The sequence below is a fragment of the Pelophylax lessonae genome, assembly GCF_965119305.1.
Source record: "Pelophylax lessonae genome assembly, chromosome: 1".
NCBI classification, from domain to species: domain Eukaryota; kingdom Metazoa; phylum Chordata; class Amphibia; order Anura; family Ranidae; genus Pelophylax; species Pelophylax lessonae.
Genome location: NC_138768.1, coordinates 399,014,153 through 399,039,822, shown reverse-complemented (window position 1 = coordinate 399,039,822; position 25,670 = coordinate 399,014,153). Strand labels below are relative to the sequence as shown.

Here is a 25,670-nt window from a genome sequence, read left to right as displayed (position 1 = left end):
AAAACTGCGCCAAAACATCAAATAACATTACTGAACAACGGACAGTATCCGAACATACAGTGAAATGTTCAGGTCCGTGTCTGGGTACCGAATACCCAAAAGTCCGGTACGATCCCGAACAATACAGTCCGGGTTCGCTCAACCCTAATTATGTTCTATCTGAGGTGAAATGTAACCATAAATTGGATTCAATGATTTGCCGAGATTTTGAACCAGATATGGTATAGTTCAAGGATAGGCACATTTTAAAATAATGTACGCTAGAACAGCACCCCCTCTCTTGTACTATACTTTATATTCCCCATAAAGCAAGATGTAAGTGAATGGTATACTATATTTCATAATATTTTCTTTAGGGACGGCTCCCAGTTCGATGGATGGCAATTGAATCTTTGAACTACAGTGTTTATACAACGAACAGTGATGTGTGAGTACATTTTAATTCTAGTCAGATGTATATACTGTTTTATTTTAGCGAACGGAGGTTTCAGGTAGTAGTGAATAGAGAGATTTTCTAGAAACAAAAAAAAATTGGACCCCCCCCCCCGTACTTTTTTTTTTTTTAAACCTGTATGAAGCCCATTTTATTGGAATAGGGGGACTGACTTCAAAAGTGGGAGCAGAGATATATATATTTTGTTATTATTATGTTAATGCCACCCGATGGGAAAATCAGGAGATCATCAATGAAGATCCTGTAAAAGAAAAGCATAACTAGGATCTAAGACTTCATAAAGTAGAACTATAGGTAAAACTTTTTTTTTTATTTATGAAAGAGAAAGGGAAGATAATAACCCCTGTCAGTTTACTTTTGTCCCTCTGTGTCTCATTGGGGAGAATTCCCTTCATTTCACTGTCCCATAGCCAAAACAAGAAGTTATGGGAAATCCCTACAAATTAGGGGAATCCTTAGGGACCCCCAGAACTAGCGTCCTCATTAGAAGATTTTCCCTCTATTACTTTTCCAGGGTCAGGCCAAAATTTAGGATTTTCTTCTGGTAAACAGGACAAATATCTATAAAATGTCTTGCTCTGCTTTACTCTGCGCAAATATGTTACCAAAAACTTTGGTTTTCGGAAACACTCCTAACAAACCTTGGAGTTGACCATGGTTGACCTTTCCTTCTGAAAATGCTGCTTGCCTAACTGGCAATTTCACCTCTCATTTCTCTGGCTGCAAACTTTTTCTAGGTCAGTAACTCAACATACATTTTAACCACCTCTACCAGGCACTTTTCAATAAATATTGCTGGAAGCAAAGCATTGAACACAAAGTGTAGTATCCCATTTTAACCAATCAGTGTTCACTTCATGAAAGTCTCATTTATACATAAGGGGTTCCCTTTTGCTTGCTTTAGAACTGTAATTTGCACTTAACTCTTTTCACTGCCATACTAAATAAGGGCTGCTAAATAGTGTACTTCAAGCAGTTGAAGATCAACAAGATCAGCCAAACTAATGATTACCAAAAAACCAACCCAAATTACATTATGATTTGTTAGCTATATTTTCACAATTGGCATTTTATTGTAATTGCTTTAACCACTTGCGCCCACGCTATAGCCGAAAGACGGCTACAGCCAGAGGCGGCTCTAGACTTTTTGAGGCCTTAGGCGAAAATCATGTAGGAGGCCCCCCACACACGATAAAAGAAATAAATAAGCAGGCGATATTAAAATGAACTGCATATTGTGGCAGCCGTGGTGATGGGGGGTGGGATGAGTGGCAGCGGTGGTGATGGGGGGTGGGATGAGTGGCAGCGGTGGTGATGGGGGGTGGGATGAGTGGCAGCGGTGGTGATGGGGGGTGGGATGAGTGGCAGCAGTGGTGATGGGGGGTGGGATGAGTGGCAGCAGTGGTAATGGGGGTGGGATGAGTGTCAGCAGTGGTGATGGGGGGGTGGGATAAGTGGCAGCGATGGTAATGTGGGTGTGGGATGAGTAGCAGCGGTGGTGATGTGGGGGTGGGATGAGTAGCAGCGGTGGTGATGTGGGGGTTTGGATGAGTGGCAGCGGTGGTGATGTGGGGGTGGGATGAGTGGCAGCGGTGGTGATGGGGGGTGGGATGAGTGGCAGCGGTGGTGATGTGGGGGTGGGATGAGTGGCAGCGGTGGTGATGGGGGGTGGGATGAGTGGCAGCGGTGGTGATGGGGGTTGGGGTGAGTGGCAGCTGTGGTGATGGGGGGTGGGATGAGTGGCAGCGGTGGTGATGGGGGGTGGGATGAGTGGCAGCGGTGGTGATGGGGGGTGGGATGAGTGGCAGCGGTGGTGATGGGGGGTGGGATGAGTGGCAGCGGTGGTGATGGGGGGTGGGATGAGTGGCAGCAGTGGTGATGAGGGGTGGGATGAGTGGCAGCAGTGGTAATGGGGGTGGGATGAGTGTCAGCAGTGGTGATGGGGGGGTGGGATAAGTGGCAGCGATGGTAATGTGGGTGTGGGATGAGTAGCAGCGGTGGTGATGTGGGGGTGGGATGAGTAGCAGCGGTGGTGATGTGGGGGTTTGGATGAGTGGCAGCGGTGGTGATGTGGGGGTGGGATGAGTGGCAGCGGTGGTGATGGGGGGTGGGATGAGTGGCAGCGGTGGTGATGTGGGGGTGGGATGAGTGGCAGCGGTGGTGATGGGGGGTGGGATGAGTGGCAGCGGTGGTGATGGGGGTTGGGGTGAGTGGCAGCTGTGGTGATGGGGGGTGGGATGAGTGGCAGCGGTGGTGATGGGGGGTGGGATGAGTGGCAGCGGTGGTGATGGGGGGTGGGATGAGTGGCAGCGGTGGTGATGGGGGGTGGATTGAGTGGCAGCTGTGGTGATGGGGGGTGGATTGAGTGGCAGCTGTGGTGATGGGGGGTGGATTGAGTGGCAGCGGTGGTGATGGGGGGGTGGATTGAGTGGCAGCGGTGGTGATGGGGGGTGGGATGAGTGGCAGCGGTGGTGATGGGGGGTGGATTGAGTGGCAGCTGTGGTGATGGGGGGTGGATTGAGTGGCAGCTGTGGTGATGGGGGGTGGATTGAGTGGCAGCTGTGGTGATGGGGGGTGGATTGAGTGGCAGCGGTGGTGATGGGGGGGTGGATTGAGTGGCAGCGGTGGTGATGGGGGGGTGGATTGAGTGGCAGCGGTGGTGATGGGGGGTGGATTGAGTGGCAGCGGTGGTGATGGGGGGTGGATTGAGTGGCAGCGGTGGTGATGGGGGGTGGATTGAGTGGCAGCGGTGGTGATGGGGGGTGGGATGAGTGGCAGCGGTGGTGATGGGGGGTGGGATGAGTGGCAGCGGTGGTGATGGGGGGTGGGATGAGTGGCAGCGGTGGTGATGGGGGGTGGGATGAGTGGCAGCTGTGGTGATGGGGGGTGGATTGAGTGGCAGCGGTGGTGATGGGGGGGTGGATTGAGTGGCAGCGGTGGTGATGGGGGGTGGGATGAGTGGCAGCGGTGGTGATGGGGGGTGGATTGAGTGGCAGCTGTGGTGATGGGGGGTGGATTGAGTGGCAGCTGTGGTGATGGGGGGTGGATTGAGTGGCAGCTGTGGTGATGGGGGGTGGATTGAGTGGCAGCGGTGGTGATGGGGGGTGGATTGAGTGGCAGCGGTGGTGATGGGGGGGTGGATTGAGTGGCAGCGGTGGTGATGGGGGGTGGATTGAGTGGCAGCGGTGGTGATGGGGGGTGGATTGAGTGGCAGCGGTGGTGATGGGGGGTGGATTGAGTGGCAGCGGTGGTGATGGGGGGTGGGATGAGTGGCAGCGGTGGTGATGGGGGGTGGGATGAGTGGCAGCGGTGGTGATGGGGGGGTGGATTGAGTGGCAGCGGTGGTGATGGGGGGTGGATTGAGTGGCAGCTGTGGTGATGGGGGTGGATTGAGTGGCAGCTGTGGTGATGGGGGGTGGATTGAGTGGCAGCTGTGGTGATGGGGGGGTGGATTGAGTGGCAGCTGTGGTGATGGGGGGTGGATTGAGTGGCAGCGGTGGTGATGGGGGGTGGATTGAGTGGCAGCAGTGGTGATGGGGGGTGGATTGAGTGGCAGCGGTGGTGATGGGGGGTGGGATGAGTGGCAGCGGTGGTGATGGGGGGTGGGATGAGTAGCAGCGGTGGTGATGTGGGGGTGGGATGAGTAGCAGCGGCGGTGATGTGGGGGTGGGATGAGTGGCAGCGGCGGTGATGTGGGGGTGGGGTGAGTGGCAGCGGTGGTGATGTGGGGGTGGGATGAGTGGCAGCGGTGGTGATGGGGGGGTGGATTGAGTGGCAGCGGTGGTGATGGGGGGTGGGATGAGTGGCAGCGGTGGTGATGGGGGGTGGATTGAGTGGCAGCGGTGGTGATGGGGGGTGGATTGAGTGGCAGCTGTGGTGATGGGGGGTGGGATGAGTGGCAGCGGTGGTGATGGGGGGTGGGATGAGTGGCAGCTGTGGTGATGGGGGGTGGATTGAGTGGCAGCGGTGGTGATGGGGGCTGGGATCAGTGGCAGCTGTAATGGTGAGGGGGGGGATCAGTGGCAGCTGTAGTGGTGAGGGGGGGGATCAGTGGCAGCTGTAGTGGTAATGGGGGGGGGTGCAATCCTCCCCCACCACCTCTTACTAATCCCCCCCCCCCCAACGATGAGATCTTTGAAGGTTGTGGGGGGATGGGATCAGAAAGAGGCAGTGGGGATGGTGGGGGAGAACGGCACCAATTACCAATCAATTGCACTGGCAATTACTTACTTTGTCAGTCGATTTCTCCCTCAGCTTCAGACAGATGTTCAGCCTCAGCGCTTCTGCCTCTTCAGACTTCCTGGTTGCCTTTTCATCATGGGGTCTCCTTGCAGAGCCAGCCAGAGCTCCTCCCGCCTCACTCTATTGGCAATGGCCGTCAGCTGACTTTCTCCTCCAAATTCTCTATGGGCGGAGGATAGGCGGGGTGGTCCGCACTTAGTTCGCAGTGACACTCTGCTAGCCTCCACCCTCCGCTCTGCAACGAGCGGACAACAGCGTCTCTCCCCCTCCATGCTCCATCACACAGACAGTAATTTTGTGCCCCCTCCAAGCGGCGGAACGGATGGGCAGGACGCGGGCAGGCTCCCTCTTAGCGGGAGCAAACAGAGGCAGCGCCGCGCCGGCCCTGACTACATGGATTAGGCGGCCGCGAGGCCCCTCTTAGCGCGAGGCCTTCGGCGGCCGCCTAAACTGCCTAATTAGAGAGCCGCCTCTGGCTACAGCACGGGCTTAAAATGGCAGGGTTTCCTTGGGACTCGGCTGATCACAGATCGGGGTAAAGGGCCAATCACAGCAGGCCTTTTACCAAGTGATTAGCTGTCAGCCAATGACTGATGTAATCACAGAAGTAAACAGAAGCTGGTTATTGGCTTTTTTTCTCACGCTGACAGCTTGAGGAAAAAAGAAGAAAGCCTTTAACCGGCTTCTGTTACAGGGACATCGGCCCCTCAGTGCCCACCAGTGCTTCTAATCAGTGCCCACCAGTGCTATATATATATAAATATTATATATATATTTATAGATGACCCAAGTATATTTGTTTGTGTATTACTATTTACCAAGGACACTAAGGAGGAAGATTTTTGAACTTTCTTTGCACTTTACAACACAATTCTTTTACTGACACTACTAAGGGCATTAGGTGCAACAACACACACTCTCATTATTTGCCCACCAGCGCTGCTAATCAGTGCCCATTAGTACTGCTAATCAGTCCCCAACCAGTGCCGCCAATCAGTGCTCATCAGTGCGTCATCATCAGTGTTACTTATCAGTGCTGGCTATCAGTTCCCATCAGCGCTGCCCATCAATGCCCATCAGTGCAACCTACCAATGCCTATCAGTGACACCTATCAGTGCCAACTCTCAGTGCCCTTCAGTGGCGCCTATCAGCGCCAACTCTCAGTGCCCTTCAGTGGCGCCTATCAGCGCCCATCAGTGCCACCTATCAGAGCAGCCTCATCAGTACCTTCTGATCAGTGCCCATCAGTGCCGCCTCATTAGTGGCCATCAGTGCCACCTATCAGTGCCTATAAGTGCCACCTCATCAGTGCAGCCTCATCAACGCACATCAGTGAAAGAGAAATATTAACTATTTTTTTGTTTTTGTTTTTTAAAATATTCAGTTTTTTTTTTTTTTTAGCAAAAATAAATAAATCCAGTGGTGATTAAATACCACCAAAAGAAAGCTCTATTTGTGTGAAAAAATGATAACATTTCATATGGGTACAGTGATGCATGACAGCGCAACTGTCATGCAAATTGTGAAAGCTCTGACAGCTGAAAAGTGGCCTGGTCAGGAAGGGAGTATAAGTTCAGAGTAAACAAGTGGTTAATAGATCATCTTATAAATGGATGTTCCATAAATAAGATGTGCAGTAGATACATTTTAGACAATGATTTTACATATTTGAACTTCTGTGACCAACAATCTTCATGTTTTTTTGTTCTAATAGATGGTCATTTGGTGTTTTATTATGGGAAATTGTCAGTTTGGGTAAGTAAAACTGTTTTAACACAGCACAGGAATACTTGCATTTAAAAATAGAAAGTTTTTACCTGTATATTCTTTATATTGATATAGTTGCATAACATTCTTTATAAAATAATTTTAGATAAAATGTGTTGCAGTATTGATACAATATCTATAGTGATAGACAATAGGGGACTCTTTAGCTGTTTTGGAACTGAAAGTCCCCGCATTTTTTAACAATTATACAAAAAATAGAACATACAGAAAGCAAACTGTACAAAACCAAGTTGACTTGACAATACATAGATACAATCAAACACGTATTGCAAATGCACATGAAAAAGATGAAAGAACAAAATAGACAGATATACATGACCAGAAGTTTTATGGAAGGATAACCCGCCATATCACAGCCCCATTGTATCAACTATAGAGATCATATTGTCCCAGTGGGGAGGGGGGCGGGGAGTAAAGGGAAGGGGGGGGCATGGAGTGTAGAAAATGGAGGGAGGGGGGAGGGAGGGAAATAGGCATCAGTCAAATACAGGGGGCAACATAACACAACAGCACACATAGTACAAAGGTACAAAGAAAAAAAGAGATAAGTAGAAGCTACCTGCTACTGAGAGGCCCACCACAGCCACACCTTTTCAAATTTCAAAGGACAGCCATGACTAATGTAGGTTAGTTTATAAAGAGGCAGCGCAGCATCCATCATAGCCTCCCAGGATGACAGAGTAGGTGGAGCAGAGGAGGACCATTTACAAATCATCACCTTTTTAGCATAGAATTACAGATATGAGATAAATAATTTACTATGATGGGACCTCTGAGCGTCATCAGGGATCCAAACAGAGCCAGTTCTGGAGACATAGGAATTGATAAGTCAAGCCTAAGGTTGATAAGCTCAAAGACAGTAGACCAAAAGGCTTGTATCTTAGGGCACTGCCAAAACATGTGAAAATAGGTACCCAACTGAGTCTAGCGACGAGGACAATAAGCGTTCCTATCCGGGTAAATTTTGTGCAATCTCACCGGGTAAAATAAACACGATGTAAGAATTTTGTTTGTATTAATTTATCTCGTAAGGAAAGACTACACATATTTTACCTTACAGTATTTGTTTTGAACAAATATATACAAAACTGTATTTTCAGAATCACACTCTCCATTTCAGAAACTTTCATTTTAGGATTATGACCTGGCTATTTTAAAACCGTACATTCCTACTAACACTCTTTTGTTGATTTGCTGCTATATTTCAGGTCACTGGTATATTGCATGACTCAACTTACAGTTTTAAATCAAGGCCAAATAGTTATTTTTATGTATGTTGAAATTATTTGGATCCATATTAACTGTAAGCTGTTTAGGTACTAAGATAGAAAAGCAGCCCCATAACATCTTACTTCCTCCATCACATACATTAGGGTTAAGGATATAGTGTGTGTAGGTGTTGCGCCAGTAATGCTTTAAACAACCAGGTGGTCTTTAGCCAACTTGGGATGGGCCGTGCTACTTTAGAGCAGTGGTTTTCCTCATTGTAACCCTGCATAATCACCACACTTCCATAGCGTTATTAGTAGATTCATGAACATTAATGCTATCAAGTGTAAGAGATGCCAAAGAATTTTTCTCCATCACACTAAGCTTTAGTTTCTTTTTGGAGAACTGTACTGTATCCTTGCACTAATCTCTTGGAAATACCCCAGGATACCATCCATCGTCTCATTAGGAGCATGCTCTGATGTTGTCAAGCAAGCATACAAACACGTGGGGGGCCATACAAACTACTGAGTACCATTTTGAGTTGCTGCAATGAAATTTCAGTAAAATGGACTAGCCTACTGCTCAATTTTTTTTTGTCTTTGAATTCAGCCCTCTGTCGGTTGATAATTTTAATTTCCATCAAACGATGTGGCATCCTATCCTTCCTAACACATTACCCAGTCCACATCAGTATAGATATCCAGCAAGATATGTTTCCCTATTGAGATCTGATGTGTTTTCAAAGTGTTCCTTTAATTATTTTGAGCAGTGTATATCATAAAAATTTAATGATGTTATAAATAAGACTTGCCTACATATTTTGACAATTCTTTAATTATGTAGATAAAGGAAACACATTGCAAATGATTAAAAAATATTAAAATGAAGCTAAAGCAGAATGTTTAGTATACCCAGAGATACTATATTATTATTGGGGTTTCCATAGTGGATCTAAAGTGCTGATATTTTATAGCTATTAATATAACCTGTTTCCAACCTGCAGGTGGGACTCCATATTGTGGTATGACTTGTGCAGAACTCTATGAGAAGTTACCACAAGGGTACAGACTTGAAAAACCTCTTAACTGCGATGATGAAGTGTAAGAAAAGCATGATATTCTGAGCATTACTTTATAAACTATTATTATTGTAAATGTGTTAATTTCTGGAAATCCCATTGCACTACAGTGTGGTTTCAAGAACCCCTAAAAGCACTATTTGCATCTAAACTGGAAAATAATAAACCACCAAAGTATAAGAAATCTTACTGAGACAAAATAGTTTTAATCAAGTTCTCTTTTCTCTAACACATGGTTCCTCTTTCTCTGCATATTATTGCAATTTTGAATAAATGATTAAATAGGAGATCTCTAAAAAAAAAGTGAGTTTCTTCGCTGTCTCAGGTTTAAAACATTATGAGTCACTATTCCACTTAATAAGCATGCAGATTAGGAAATTCAGAGCTCTGTATCTGCATACCTGTCGTGGCTCTGTAACTGAGTGCTGAAACCTCTAGATCAGCATTGCAGCTTCCATATTTCAATAATACATCTTGGGCATATGTCACTTATCTCCTAGACCAGTTTATACCACAGAACTGGAAACTGCTTTTAAAATTATTCCGCACAACTCGTCACCATATTTGCCTTCTTGCATTCAGATATGCAAATTAGAATGTACATTCCTCAAGCATTATTCTGCTAAATAATGTTCTGACACCTATTGCTGAAGTAGATATGGTAAGTAGTGGTTGCAGACAATATATGTATGGTATCTCAAAGACCTTGCTGTGACAAAGATTTAGCCATTTCTAATCCATCATAAATCATATGGCAAAAGAATATCTATGTTGTACCCACAATCTCTAATATTTTTTTGTAAGGATGGATTTAGACATTGAGCAAAGATTTATGAATTGGTCCGTACAAATCTTATAAAGTAGGGTTTTAGTTCTAGTTGATATTTTGGTAGCAAAATATTTCATAGACTTTTTTTTTTTTTTTTTTTTAAATTTGATCATTCTTTAAATTAGACACTAAAGAAATAAAAATGAAAAAAGAAAAAGTTTTACTATGATGGTTAAAAAAAAGGGAAACAATAAAAAAGTCAGAAGAAAAAATGTAGGTAACGGGAGAGGAGGAAGGATTTCATTCGGGCTGATAAGAGGTTGTGAGGATTAATATGGGATTAAAGAGGAGCACATTTTATGTATTTATTTTATCCTGACACAAGCATGACAGGATACAGGTATGGGTAAAGGCTGCACCCATCGCAAAAATTAGGAATGGTAATACTATATAAATGATGAGTTGCCTCCCCTAAGGCAGCATTCTCTTTGCCCTCACCTTGCCGCATTCATCTGGCCAGCCACACAGGTTCAGCCTCCCTTGTGATTAAGCTCCCTTTGTTTGGGTGTAAACTGTCGATACGAGGGCGGCCTCCCCCAGGTCCAGGTACTGGGATGCAGGATACTGGTCCCTGGATGCAGGTAAAACAGTTCTGCCTTTGTTGTTTGTTGGGACTGATCCAGTCTTTCCTCCCAGGTGAGGCTGCAAACTATTTGGTTAGTCTAGTGCTCTGTGTATGTTTTGTTTCCCTTGCAAAAACCCTGGCATTGTTGTTAGGGCCACTGGCCCCTTCCAAGATGGCTCCTTATCTACTTCTTGTGGCTGTACTGCGGGCTGCCCTTTCCAGATTGATATGTGGATGGGGATGGTGCCGGCAGACCTTTGGTCAACAGGGAGCAGCAAGATGGCGCTGGGATAACTTACGGCTCACGGTAGTAGCGACTGGAAGCCCCAAGCAGCTGCCTGGGGGTGTATTGGTGGTCACCTGTTCAGGAATGGAGCCTCTCCCATCAACTTAGAGCCAGTCAAGGATGTGTGCTGCACAGGTAAGTAAGCTAAACCATAGGCTGTCATGGTTTGTCATGATCATTATGCAGTTAATATTTTAGGCCGCCAAAGCAGATTAATTTGCTGTTTATAGTTCTGTTTGTTTTATTAATGCCTTGTAGGTTTTGTTTTGTCTGCAGTCCTGCTAATACATGGCCTGATATACAGGTGTTAGCTGTGCAAAGTTGAGTCTTTCTTATTAAAGTGGTTGTAAACCTCTTGTGTGTTTGTACCTATAGGTAAGTCTATAATAAGGCATATCTATAGGTACTGTAAATATCTCCTAAACCTGCAGAGTTTAGTAGATATTTATTGTATCATGCGCCTATGATGTAATGGGCGCATGCGCTCTGAAGGAACAGTCGACCGTGCCATTTCTTCAGAGCCCTGTGCCGTGGCCAATGGCTTCCGCACGTGATGTCTGTAACACAGCGGGAGTTCGCCGACCTGGAAGGAAGATGGGTGAAAATGGATATGGCCTCCAGTGGGGGCGACGAGGGCTTTGTTTGGAGGTAAGTGTCACATAATGTGCTAACAAGGGGGCCCCCAGATCCCAGCCCCCCCTATGTGAATGGGTATCGGGTACATCGTACCCCTACCCATTCACCAAAAAAAGTAAAAAAATAAAAAAAACAGTAAACAGTTTTTGACAAGTCCTTTATTATCCCAAGAGGTGGAAGCCTTTTTTATTTTTTCTATGCCTGTACACTACACTGACTGCACTAAACTGACTGAACACACTATCCACTAACTACCTGCCTAATCTCCATTGTTACACACTATACACAGCTGCCAAGTAAGCAGCAGCTTTATATAGTGTGGGGCGTGGACTTAGTCCCTGAGCCGTGACTGGCCAAAGGCACTCTGCCTTTGGCCAATTATGGCTCTCACAGTACATTGTGATGTGATTGGCCAAAGCATAAAGGTCAGGTGCATGCTTTGGCCACTCATCAGCAATCAATACACTGCAACAGGCGCAGTGCATTATGGAGCACCCGTCAGCGGACGAACTTCCCGATGAGCTCCACTTTTGTTTGTGTGTTTAACACACGAACAGCTGATGTTTGACTCGAACTTACGTTCCACTCGAACACACAGCCCATCCCTACCTAGGAGGCCTCAGTTATGCTCCAAACAGACGGCAATGGTAATCACTGTACTGCAGAGACAGATCCTCCAGTGTCTCCCCTCTCAGTCATTTTCTCTGCACCTCTGGGTTCAGCTTCTCACTGCTACTCTCCAGGCCCTCAGAACAACCCCCTGAGGCTGCATGACACCTCTACAGAGGAGGAGGCAAGCGCCCCTCCCTCTGGGACTGCACTATCTAGATGAAAGACCTCGAGCACATGTGCTCCTGGCTTTTATCCCAACATGCACGGGGGCATTTCCCTCTGCCAATCATCAGGACTGTATCAAAAGCCTATGCACCCATTTGTCAGGCTTCCTACCACTCTCCAACATGCCTCCCTATTGGACCAGTGTGAAACACTCTCCAGACAGAATGAGTTGCATCCTGAGTACGATGAGCAAACCTCAAAACAGATCCTGCTCTCTGGTATGCATAGAACAATATAGATTTACCTGCAGCTCTTCTGGTAAGCAGAGCTCAAAACTATACTTTCTCACTAGCACCTACCTAGGAGGTTGCTACATATGGAAGGCGGTGGCTCCTTAAGAACCAATTTAATGAACTAGGCTGCAAGTTGAAGGGAAGGACCCCCAAGGTGATATTCTCTGAAATATTGCCTGTGCCATGCACAACGCAGATAAGACAGGGGAAGATTGAGGAGCTGAATGCATGGCTAAAGACCTGGTGTAAGAAGGGGGGATTTGGGTTGTTAGAGCACTGGGCTCATTTTTCATTGGGGTGCAACCTTTATGCTAAAGATGGTTTGCACCTAAATAGAAGGGGGTCTGTTGTGCTGGGGAGTGGTTTATGGGAAGGCTGAAAGAGTATTTAAACTAGGATTGAGGGGTATGGTGAATTAGGTTACAATGGGGCAGACAGTTCAGACAGTGGTCAGCCCCTATTGGTGGGTGGATTTGGGAAAGATGGGGGAGAGCTATGGCAGAGGATAAGAAGGTTCCCATGTCACAAACAACCATTGGAAATGGTACTATTTGTACCAAAATGAAAAATATGTAAAATAAGTGTGCAAAATGTGACAATGAATTAAAGTGTTTGTTCACCAATGCCAGAAGTCTGCCAAGCAAAACAGGTGAGCTGGAAGCTGGGGTGCACGAGGAGAACTATGATTTAATTGGCTTTGCTGAATCTTGGCTTCATTCTTTACATGACTGGGCTATTAAAATTCCTGGCTATGCTCTCTTTCGGAAAGACAGGGTAAAACGGAGGGGTGGTGGTGTCTGTCTCTATGTGAGAAGTGATCTCAACGTGAGTGTCAAAGAGGACCTATATGATGGAGAGTGTGGTGAGTCTGAAGAAGTATGGGTGGAAATGTACATGGATTTGCGTAATACAAAGATTATCATTGGAGTTTTTTATAGACCTCCTAGTATTAAAGAGGAGGCTGAGACTCAGCCCTTTGAACAGATAGAAAGGGCTGTGACAGTGATAATAATGGGGGGTTTTACCTACCCAGACATTGACTGGAGTAATGGCACTGCTGGAACAGTTAAAGGGCACACATTTATAAATTAAAAAAGAATAGCGCGCAAATGCAAAAGAAATTACTACCAAATCTGAAGAGAGTCCATAAATAAAAATGGGGGTTTGGTCCCACCATATGGCCATATCGTGCTCAAGCCCACTACTGCGTCAAAGTACCCCATTATCAGTGGGTCCTACACTATCCATGAAAAAGAGATGAATCCAGCCTTTCTAACCCTTGGAGATAATACTCCTTGCTGGGAGAGATGTGCAAATGCACTACAGGGGACTCCTCCTATATCCACTTGATGGTGGACACTGACTGAGTACAGGTGTGTGTGGGGGGTGGGTAGGGCTGCTCAACCACGATAGTCTGGTCAGACCGAATACATAATAAACAGGCAAAAAATTTGGGGGAGCATACCCATGTATTTCCAAAGCTGCTGCAGCTATGAACCAAAAGACATGTATATTAAAAAAGAATAGCGCGCAAATGCAAAAGAAATTACTACCAAATCTGAAGAGAGTTTAGCCATATCGTGCTCAAGCCCACTACTGCGTCAAAGTACCCCATTATCAGTGGGTCCTACACTATCCATGAAAAAGAGATGAATCCAGAATCAGATTTGGTAGTAATTTCTTTTGCATTTGCGCGCTATTCTTTTTTAATATACATGTCTTTTGGTTCATAGCTGCAGCAGCTTTGGAAATACATGGGTATGCTCCCCCAAATTTTTTGCCACACATTTATAAACCTATTAAAATACTTTTTTTTGGTACAGTTTATTGAGGCCCCAACTAGAAATGATGCTCTGCTGGACCGGGTAATCTCAAACCATGCAGAGACACTTAACTTTAAGAGAGCAAATTTTCCAAGGATGAAGGTTGCTCTCCAAGACTTAGACTGGGAGGGAATATTGGCATCAATGAACACAGAACAGAAATGTGAATTCTTCATAAAAACTGTATGCGAACGTACTGCAAAGTATATTCCCATGGGCAATAAGTTGGGGTTTTAAGGCTAAAAATAAAACCTATGTGGCTCACGGCCAAAGTTAAAAAAGCTATAAATAATAAGAAAAGAGCTTTTAAAACATATAAAAATGAAGGAACACTATCATTGTTTAATTGTTACAAAGGATATAACAGAATATGTAAAAAGGAAATTAAAGACGCAAAAAATTCTAAATGAACGACAGATTGCAAAAGATAGTAGGACAAATCCCAAAAAATTCTTCAAATATATTAATAATAAAAAGGTCAGGTCTGAACATGTAGGCCCTCTACAAAATAATCGGGAGTGGGTGACTGGGGACAAAGAGAAGGCAAATTTATTAAATACTTTCTTCAGCTCTGTGTATACAAAGGAGCATGTGGGAGCTCATGACCATAATGGGGATAGTATTGACACAGCCCCAAATGATCCACAATGGCTCAAAAGGGATATGGTCCAGAAATATTTAGACAGAATAAAGGTGGATAAAGCACCTGGACCAGATGGCATCCACCCACGCATCCTAAAAGAATTGAGCTCTGTCATTTCAAAACCTTTGTTTCTAATTTTTAGGGACTCATTAAGGACTGGAATAGTACCACTGAATTGGTGTAGGGCCAATGTTGGGCCTATATTTAAAAATGGATCAAAGTCTTTGCCAAGTAACTATAGACCTGTTAGTTTAACCACTTCCGGATTGCCCATCGCATATATACTGCGGCAGGGTGGCCGGGCTGTGCAAAATCACATATAGGTACGTGATTTTGTGCACGGGTTCTTGGGGGCATGTGCACCGCTGGAGCACCACTCCCACTGTGATTAGACACAGCGGGAGCCAATCAGCGGGCCAACCATGATCGTGCAGGAGAAGGACAGAACGGCCGTCTGCCTATGTAAACAAGGCTGACAGCTGTTCTGTCACAGAGGAAGAGTGCTAAGCTGAAACACAGATCTCTCTTTTCCTCTAGTACATCCATCCCCCACACAGTTAGAAAGCATTCCCTAGGAGCACACTTAACCCCTTGATCACCCCTAGTGTTAACCCCTTCCCTGCCAGTGTCATTTATACAGTAACAGTGCATTTTTATTAGCATTGGTAGCACTGATCACTGTATTGGTGTCCCTGATCCCCAAAAAGTGTCAGTGTCAAATTTGTCCGCCGCAATGTCGCAGTCCCGCTAAAAAACGCTGATCACCGCCATTACTAGTAAAAACAATAAAAAAAAGAAAATCCATAAAGTATCCAAAAAAAGTCCATAAATGTATCCCATATCTTGTAGACGCTATAACGTTTGTGCAAACCAATCAAAATACCCTTATTAGGATTTTTTGCCAAAAATATGTAGCAGAATATATATTGGCCTAAATTGATGAAAAAAAGTTGATTTTTTAAATTTTTTATTGGGAATGTTTTATAGCAGAAAGTAAAAAAAAAAATTTTTCCAAAATTTACGGTCTTTTTTTGTTTATAACGTACAAAATAAAAACTGCAGAGGTGATCAAATACCACCAAAAATAAGCTCTATTTTTGGGTACAGCATGGCACGACCACGCAATTGTTAGTTAAAGCAACACAGTGCCGTATCGCAAAAATTGGCCTGGTCATTAAGGGGGTAAAACCCTTCTATAGTTGGGAAGATACTGGAGAGTTTAATAAAAGACCACATAGATGAGTTCTTGCTGGAAAAAAATATTTTAACCGGTTGCCGACCGCCGCACGACTATATACTGCGGCGGTCAGCCCCGGCCAGGCAGAGTGACGTATCGGTACGTCACTCGCCTGTCACTGACTTGCGAGCCTATCGCGGGCGGGCGCGCGCCCGCCGAGGCGCGCGCCCGCCGCGGCTCGTTCACAGGCAAGTCAGTGCGTGTGACCGGCGGACTCGATGTCCGCCAGTCACACTGCGATCGCTCCTGTGAAGGGAGAAAGACAGAGCAGCTTGTGTAAACAAGCTGCCTGTCAGTTCTCCCTGTGTAAAAGTAAAGATCTGACCGTTCTACTATGTAGAACGGTTGATCTTTGCTTTTACACCAATAGGAATGTCCCTACACAGTAGAAAGCACGCCCCTAGGACACACTTAACCCCTCCCTGTCCAATAAAGTTAACCCCTTCCCTGCCAGTGTCATTTTTGCAGTAACAGTGCATATGTATAGCACTGATTACTGCAGTAATGTCACTGGTAACCCCAAAAGTGTCAAAAATGTCAGTCAAGGGTCCGATCTGTCCGCCGCAATGTCGCAGTACCGAAAAAAAAATCGCAGATCGCCGCCATTACGCGTTAAAAAAAAAAACACCAAAAATGACAAAAATCTTTCTCTTTGTTAGTAAACGCGATAACTTTTGCGCAAACCAATCAAAATACGCTTTTTGCGATTTTTTTTACCAAACATAGGTAGCATAAAACAAATTGGCCGAAAAATGTTAAAAAATTTTGATTTTTACTTTTTTTTTTGGGGAATTTCATATAAAAAAATGTGAAAAATATTGTTATTTTTGCAAAAATTACGCTCTTTTTTTGTTTATAGCGCATGATCAAAAAATCGCACAGGTGATCAAATACCACCAAAAGAAAGCTCTGTTTGTGGGAAAAAAAGGACGTGAAATTAGTTTAGGTACAGCGTCGCACGACCGCGCAATTGTCCGTTAAAGTCACGCAGTAAAAAATCGCAAAAAAACCCCTGGTCCTTTAGCAGCCAAATCCTCCGGGGCTTAAGTGGTTAAGCAACAGACAGCATGGATTCATGAAAGACAGAAGTTGTCAAACAAACCTGATTTCTTTTTATGAGGAGGTAAGTGAAACCTTGGACAGAGGTGTGGCTTTGGATGTAGTATACTTGGATTTTGCAAAAGCGTTTAACACAGTTTCCCACACACGGCTAATGGGTACGGTAAAGTCTATAGGCTTGGAAAGATCAGTTTGTAAATGGATAGAAAACTGGCTAAAAGATACAATTCAGAGAGTAGTAGTTAATGATTCTTACTCTGAATGGTCTAAGGTTATCAGTGATGTACCCCAAGGTTCAGACTGGGACCCTTACTTTTTAATATCTTTATAAATTATATAGGGTCTGGGATTAAAAGTACATTTTCAGTGTTTGCAGATGACACCAAGCTATGCAGTGGAATAACTTCCTTACAGGATGTCTCCAACTTACAAGCTGACCTCAATGCACTGTTTCATTGGGCAACTATGTGGCAAATGAGGTTTAATGTTGATAAATGTAAAGTTACGCACTTGGGGGCTAAGAATATGCATGCATCACACATACTAGGTGGAGTAGAACTGGGGGAATCAATAGCCGAGAAGGATCTGGGTGTTCTGGTAGATCATAAGCTTAATAATAACATGCAATGCCAAGCTGCGGTTTCCAAAGCAAGTAAAGTCCATTCTTGTATTAGGAGAGGCATGGACTCCAGAGAGAGAGATATCATTTTACCCCTGTACAAATCATTAGTAAGACCTCATCTGGAATATGCAGTTCGGTTTCAGGCACCAGTTCTCAAAAAGGATATCGGGGAACTGGAGAAAGTGCAGAGAAGGGCAATCAAACTGATAAGAGGCACAGAGGAGCTCAGCTATGAGGAAATATTAGGGGAACTGAATTTATTCTCTCTTGAGAAGAGGAGATTAAGGGGGATATGATCAACATGTATAAATACATAAGGGGTCCATATAGTGAACTTGGTGTTGAGTTATTCACTTTAGGTCATCACAGAGGACAAGGGGGCACTTTTTAAGTCTAGAGGAAAAGAGATTTAGTTTCCAAATAAGGAAAGGTTTTTTCACAGTAAGAGTTGTGAAATAGACTCCCTCCAGAAGTTGTTCTGGCTAGCTCACTAGATTGCTTTAAAAAAAGGTCTGGATTCTTTCCTAGGTGTACATAATATGAGTACTAATATTTATAGGTAAAGTTGATCTAAGGAATATCCAATTGCCTCTCTGGGGAACAGGAAGGATTTTTTTTTCCCCTGCTGTAGCAAATTGGATCATGCTTTGCTGGGGTTTTTCACCTTCCTCTGGATCAACTGTGGGTATAGGATTGGGTATATGGGATTGTATGGTTGTGTTTTCTTTACTGTTTTCTTGTTTTTTACTGGTTGAGCCAGTGTTGTGTTTTTATTCAACCTAACTATGTAACTATGAGTATAGTTAGGAGAATGCCACCTTAGGGGAGGTGACTCATTTATATAGTATAAGCAGTCCTAATTGAGCAAGGGGTGGAGCCTATACCTATAAGTGTATGCTGTCATGCTTATGCATCAGGAAAGAAAAAATACTGTTAGCTAAGTATAAAATGTTCTGTTTTACTGGTAGTGTTGCTTTTACTGACATGTGCAGATCAAAGGCTGCACATTAATTAAATAATAAACAAAATGTAACAGTAATGTTGTTGGTACATTGTATTTCTGAGAGTCCTCAACATGGTATTGAACACTGTTCAGAAGCTCTGTACTGTAGCCACTGCTGTGATGCAGATTAACCACTTAAGCCCCGGAAGATTTTACCCCCTTCCTGACCAGGCCCTATTTTGCGATTCGGCACTGCGTGACTTTAAGGGAACAATTGCGCGGTTGTGCGACACTGTATCCAAATGAAATTGACATCCTTTTTTTCCCCACAAACAGAGCTTTCTTTTGGTGGTATTTGATCACCTGTGCGATTTTTACTTTTTGCGCTATAAACAAAAAAAGAGCGACAATTTTGAAAAAATAACAATATTTTTCACATTTTTTTATATGAAATTCCCCCAAAAAATGTAAAAAATCTAATTTTTTTAACATTTTAGGCCAATTTGTTTTCTGCTACATGTTTGGTAAAAAAAATCGCAATAAGCGTATTTTGATTGGTTTGCGCAAAAGTTATTGCGTTTACTAACTAAGGGAAAGATTTCTGTAATTTTTGGTGGTTTTTTTAACGAGTAATGGCGGCGATCTACGATTTTTTTGTGGAACTGCGACAATGCGGCAGACAGATCGGACCCCTGACTGACATTTTTTTACACTTTTGGGGGTACCAGTGACATTACTACAGTAATCAGTGCTATACATATGCACTGTTACTGTAAAAATGACACTGGCAGGGAAGGGGTTAACTTTATTGGTGATGCAGGGGTTAAGTGTGTCCCTAGCTGTAAAGGGGTGTGGATAGTGATGTAACCACAGAGACATATGATCCTACATAGCAGGATTGTATGATCTCTGCAGTTAGATCAGGGAGAATGACAGGCGGCTTTGTTTACATCAGCCACCTGCCTTTCTCCCTCTCCACGAGGCGATCGCGAGTGACCGGCGGACATCGGGTCCCCCGGTCACATGCGCGGACTTGTTAGGGAACGAGTGGGGGGCGGGAGGTCGCCCCCCTAGAGGCTCTCAGGCTAGCGACGTAGTACTACGTCACGTTGCCTGTACGGGGCTGACCACCGTGCGGCGGTCGGCAAGTGGTTAAAGCCTCGTACACACCATGGGAACATCAGAAGAATAATCATCTGTTTTTTTTTGCTCTGGCTCTTTTTCATGCTCTTCTTATATCGAAATGAAAAGGTTACTAAACTTACAAAAAATTCTCTTATGTCAGAAAACAACTTCGGAAGTAATGTAATGTGTTGAATTGTATTGTAATGTATTATTTCATTTCCAAACATGCGTAGTCTTCCGATTTTTTTTTTGGACAAAAACTGTACTAATTAAAGGGAAAATTGGACGTTGTGTTCACATACAATAACAATTTCATAGCTTGCACCTTCAGTTTTAGTCATCCAAACAGTTGGAATCGGCTGTCGAAAGCACTATACAAATGATCAGACAGTCGGCCGATTGTTCGTCATAGGGACATTTTCCTACAGTTTTCTTATCGTGTGTATGTGCCTTTAGTCGAAGCTGTCATTTTCACTTCTGGCAGAAGCAGTAGGGGAGTGATAGCAGGGAAAGGGAAAGGGGGTCAGACCGTGTGTCCTGTGCCTTTCATTCATGTTTTTTGGGGAATATGCTACACATCCTTATTCTGCAACTGGTTAATAACATATTTCCTGACAGACTCCATGGCAGCTTACGTGTGGGTTAGTCCCGCCTCCTCCTACCTCATAGGACCCTACTCCCATAAATTTTTACTCCGTGCCAGAGGCCGTGTTCCTTTTTTGTCCTCCTCCTGAAAGGATTATGGTCAAATCTTACCTCATGAAAATTCCCGATTCAGGCCTGGCGGTCTGCACGTCGGATCGAGTGGTGTCCCCTTCATGTCCAGCACGCCCTAGCTATTAGCGGGGTAGGACACGGGCGTGGAGTCAGTTGTCAGAAGAGCTTACAAACCTGGCCAATGGCAGGCAAAGCAACATTTGGCCAATCGTCCCAGCTATTAGCGGGAGGCCCATTAATACGCCCCATCATGTGTGCAGCCGCGGTGTCCGTATGGTCCAAGGTCTGGTCGTGGAAGTGGTGATGTACCCCTGCTTTACATTCTTTGGCAGCAGTTTGTTTGTTACTTATCTCTCCCTGGAGTCTAGTTTGGCTGTGGGATGCATGGTGTTCCATTCCACGTCCTTCCCCTCCGCTCCACTGCTTCCTGGTGTCTTCCAGGCTCGATCTGAATCGAGGCTTGGTTTGCACAGGTGGGGGGAGGGGGGCGGTGACAACATTCCAGGAGCAAATTCAAATAGCTGTCAGTTTCAGCTATCTGTGGGTTTGTTCAGCAGTGTTTCCAGCGGCTTCCCCGTGCTCTGCAGGAATCTTTTAAAGGTGAGAGATGGCTGTGATTATGCTGAATAGGCTTCCTGCCTGCTTTCTGCATGTCACTCATTCATGATCTCTTGCAGTTTCCTAAAGTTATATGGATGTCTCACCGCCCCCTGGTGGCCAGCCCTTACATTACAGGTAAGATTGGTTTTATTTCTCTACCTGTAATGTTTAGGAGTTTTTTTTTTTTCTGCTGTTCTGTTGAGTCTTTATTTTCTTTACTAAAGCCCTTCTAGGTCTGAAAGACGTCACTCAGCCCGTGAAGATAAAGATCCTCCCAGGTCGCAAACGCGGCATTCATCATCAAGTTCCAGGCACCATCGATTGTCCTCTAGGCGACATGGTGAAGAGTCTGGAGCTACTTCAGGACACCGCCACTCTGACAAAAGATCCTGCTGGGGATGTGGGGCACAGGTGCCTGATGGAAAGTCGCTCTGTGAGCCCTGTTTTGCACATGCTGCAAACGAAAGGGAAGACAGCAACCAGCAGATGGAGTCGCTGGTCAGGCGAGTAGTTAAGGAGTCCTTAAAAACCTTGGATCCTGCTCGTGCTGGAACTTCCTCCCCCAGGATGGCGAGTACTCCGGCTGGTGAAAATATTCATATCCCTGGGCCTTCCCAGCACAGTCACTCCTCATCTGACTACTCTGAGGGTGAGCTTAAAGCAGACGACCCTGGTGCGGGTTTTGACTTTGCCATGGTTCCCTCCTTGGTTAAAGCTGTGAAGGAAGCCCTGAAGTGGGATGAGCCGGTAGAGTCACCCTCTAAACAGAAGAGGTATTTTAAGAACCTCAAAAAGGAACGCCCTTTCTTTCCCCTGTTAGGGGAGGTAGGCGAAATCATTACAGACGAATGGGGCTGCACAGAGAGAAAAAACTCTCTACTCTCCAAAATGAATAAAATGTACCCATTTAAAACGGAAGAGGTTAAACACCTGGAATCTGCACCTCTGGTGGATGCAGCACTGATGTGTCTGGTGCGTCATGTCACACTTCCGCTTGAAGACACAGTCACCTTTAAGGATGGCCTTGAGAGACGCATTGATTCAGACCTCAAGCGCATCTATGTGTCAGCAGGAATGGCATGCAAGCCAGCATTGGCTCTCGCAGCCCTGTCTAAAGCAATGGAGGTGTGGACAGACAGTGTGGACACAACACTCGGAAGCGTGTCGGAAGAAGTCGCAAAAAATTCGCCAATACATGAGCTTAGGCTGGCGGCAGCTTTTTTGGGGGAAGCCTCCCTAGACATGGTCCGCCTTGCGGCACGGGTAATGCTTTCATCGGTTACTGCAAAACGGGCTCTTTGGTTACGTCCTTGGTTGGCCGATCCTGCGTCAAAACAGGCCTGGTGCCGAATTCCATTTGAGGGGTCCTCCCTATTCGGCAACAAGTTAGAAAGCGCCATTTCCCGTGCCACAGGTGGTAAGTCGGGGTTCCTTCCCCAGGATAGGCGCTTGCTGGACCAGAAGAGGTCTCAGCCCAGGCAAGGGGCTGATCGATCAAGGGATGCCCGCCTATATAAGCCTGGCCGTCAATTCCGAAAGAACTGGAGAAGACCGCAGCCTTCAGGACAGAAAGCACCCAGAGGAGGGTCTTCTGGTGGTCGGGATGCCACGAAGTCTTTTTGACGTTGTGCCTGCCCAGGCGGAGCAAGTCGGGGCTCGGCTACTACGCTTCCAACACGTCTGGGCAGCCTCGATAAACGACTTCTGGGTCGTCAAGACAGTATGAACAGGCCATTCCTGGAAATTCTGCAGTCCGCCCAGACTGAGGTTCATTCCAACCTCATTGCCACAGTCAGAAGAGAAAAGAGAAGGCCTTCTGTCTTACGTAGATCTGTTGGTGGCTCAAGGCGCAGTGGTTCCAGTTCCAACCAACGAGAAGTTCCAGGGTCTATACTCCCCTCTCTTCTTGGTTCAGAAAAAGAGCGGTGCTTGGAGACCGGTCATAGACCTCACGCACCTGAACTCTTTTATCAAGAAGGAGAAATTCAAGATGGAGACGCTATTCACCATCCGTCAAGCAATACAACCGGCAGACTGGCTTGTGTCAATCGACCTCAAGGACGCCTATTTCCATGTGCCAGTGGCAGCAGATTACCAGAAGTTCCTACGATTCGCAGTAGATCAGAATCATCTACAATTTGTCTGTCTCCCTTGGGCTTACTACATCGCCGCGGGTATTCTCAAAGGTCTTACTAGCAGTGGTGGCTTTGATCAGGACCAAAGGCGTCCGTCTACACCATTATCTGGACGACCTGCTCCTGCTGTCACAAGACCGAGAACAACTTCTGGTACACAGGTCTCAGGTAATAGCCACTCTTCGCGAGTTCGGCTGGTTACTGAACATGGAGAAGAGCCACCTGGAGCCTACCCAGTCGTTAATATTTCTGGGAGCTCAGTTCGACACAAGTCGAGGCACAATTTCTTTGCCCCTCGAGAAGATCCCGGTAGTCAGGGTCATGGTACGCCTAGCTATGACGGCCACTCACCTTCGAGCATCTCAGTGTCTAAGAGTGGTTGGGACCATGGTAGCCACGACTCCAATGGTGAAGTGGGCACAGTGGAAAATGCGGCCTTTCCAAGTGGGGTTTCTCCATCAGTGGCGTCCAGGAGATCAAAATCACCTAATTCGCATAACATCATCAATGCGGGAGAGCCTTCCATGGTGGCTGCAGAGCAAAAATCTCCTCAATTGCCATTCCATCATGCCCACCTCTTGGATCACAGTTACCACGGATGCCAGCAACACCGGATGGGGTGCCCTCTGTCAGACAGAGATAGCCCAGGGCAGCTGGGATTTCCAAGCTCACAGGGTAGTGTCAAATACTCTAGAATTGCGAGCCGCGTTCTGCGCTCTGAAAGCATTCCGTCACCTAATAGAAGGGACTTCTGTGATCCTGAGGATGGACAATACGACCGCGGTCTCCTATGTGAAGCGACAAGGAGGCACTCGCAGTCGCTCCCTGTTGAAGGAGGTAGATCCAATCTTATATTGGGCCCAGAAACACCTGGTCAACCTCACTGCAGTGTTTCTTCCAGGGGTACAGAATGTTCAAGCGGACTTCCTCTCAAGAGTCCGCTTGGACAACAACGAATGGAGCCTTCACAACGATGTCTTCCAGTGGCTCACTTCTCTGGAATTTCACCCGGAAGTGGATCTATTTGCATCTCCATGCAATCACAAGCTTCCGAAGTATTATGTGAGGTTCCGTTGTCCCCAAGCCTTTGGGACGGATGCTCTGACAGACCATTGGAGATTCCATAGGGCATATGCCTTTCCCCCAGTTCCTGTCATTCTCCGGTTCCTGGCGAGGCTCAGGATGGAAGATGTGGAAGTGCTAACAATAGCCCCATACTGGCCGAACAGGCCATGGTTTCCACTGCTGATGCTCCTCAGTTTTCGGGATCCAGTTCCTCTACCCATCAGGCCGGACCTTCTGTCCCAGGGAGCAACTCTACACCCATGCCCGGCTCATCTGCACCTGAAGGCATGGTTTTTGAGAGGGAAAGGCTGGAGGCGTTAGGTTGCCCGAGTGGGGCAATTTCTACTCTCTTTAGTGCCAGAAGAGCGGGCACTAACAAGGTCTACGGAAGGATCTGGTCCAAGTTCATGGATTTCGTTACCAAGAAAGGGGGGTCATGCAATGACCTGAATATCCAGCATATTCTTGGTTTCCTGCAGTCGGGACTGGACCTACCATTATCCGTTAGCTCACTACGTGTGCAAGTTTCTGCTATTTCAGCCTTTACAGGAACTTCTTGGGCGTCTCATCCCCTTGTTCGTCAATTCTTTCGGGGAGCTTCCAGACTCAGGCCACAGAGGAAGCCAAGGTTCCCTAAATGGGATCTTCCACTCATCTTGAACTTCCTTTCTGACGTCAGAAGAAGTCACACCGAGAAACTCTCCATTAAAGATCTGTCTCTGATATCGGCCTTCTTGGTTGCCGTCACCTCGGCTAAAAGAGTCTCCGAGATTAGTTCTCTGGGTTGCAAAGAACCATTCCTGACCTTCTTCCCAGATCGTGTGGTTCTTATCCCCATGTTGGGATCACACCCCAAGGTGGTCTCTGTTTTCCACGAGAACCAGGAGATTGTCCTTCCAACATTCAAATCGTCAGATGATCCGGATACACATCCATTAGATGTGGGTGCAATTCTGAGACTGTACCTGGATGCAACAGCTTCCTTCAGGCGTTCAGATTATCTATTTGTTCTCCTTCACGGAAAGAACAAGGGCTTGCGGGCCTCTTCAAGATCCATAGCGGCATGGATTGTTCAGACCATCCAATGGGCATATAAGGCTAAGGGCTTGGCTCCTCCAGAAGCGGTGACCGGGCATTCGACAAGAGGGGTGTCCACGTCCTGGGCGGCTTCTTGTCATGTGGCCCCTGAAGTAATATGCAAGGCGGCATCATGGTCTTCCATTAACACTTTCATGACTCATTATTGTATTGAGCCAGCTTCATTGTCTTCTGTTAACTTTGGTTTGCAAGTACTGTCTGTTGATGGTGCAAATTAAATTTCTTTTGGCCAGCAGTTTCCCACCCTTGTGTGTTTGGCGAGTTATTTCCCACACGTAAGCTGCCATGGAGTCTGTCAGGAAAACGGAAAATTGTTATCAAATACTTACCGTAATTTTCCTTTCCTGATGGACTCCATGGCAGCTGGAGTCCCCTCCCATCTGCTGGAGTAGGCTATTTATGGAACACGGCCTCTGGCACGGAGTAAAAATTTATGGGAGTA

At 45.9% G+C, this 25,670-nt stretch overlaps 1 protein-coding gene across 2 annotated transcripts in view; it reads left to right on the top strand.

The window, feature by feature from the left end:
* Positions 1–25,670, top strand: part of TEK (TEK receptor tyrosine kinase) — a 180,471-nt gene that overhangs the window by 153,224 nt on the left and 1,577 nt on the right. For both annotated transcript variants that reach the window (XM_082247009.1, XM_082247008.1), the window contains 3 exons: positions 357–427; positions 6,412–6,452; positions 8,701–8,797. In XM_082247009.1, the coding sequence (XP_082103135.1) occupies positions 357–427; positions 6,412–6,452; positions 8,701–8,797 (209 nt within the window). The remainder of the gene's footprint in view (positions 1–356; positions 428–6,411; positions 6,453–8,700; positions 8,798–25,670) is intronic.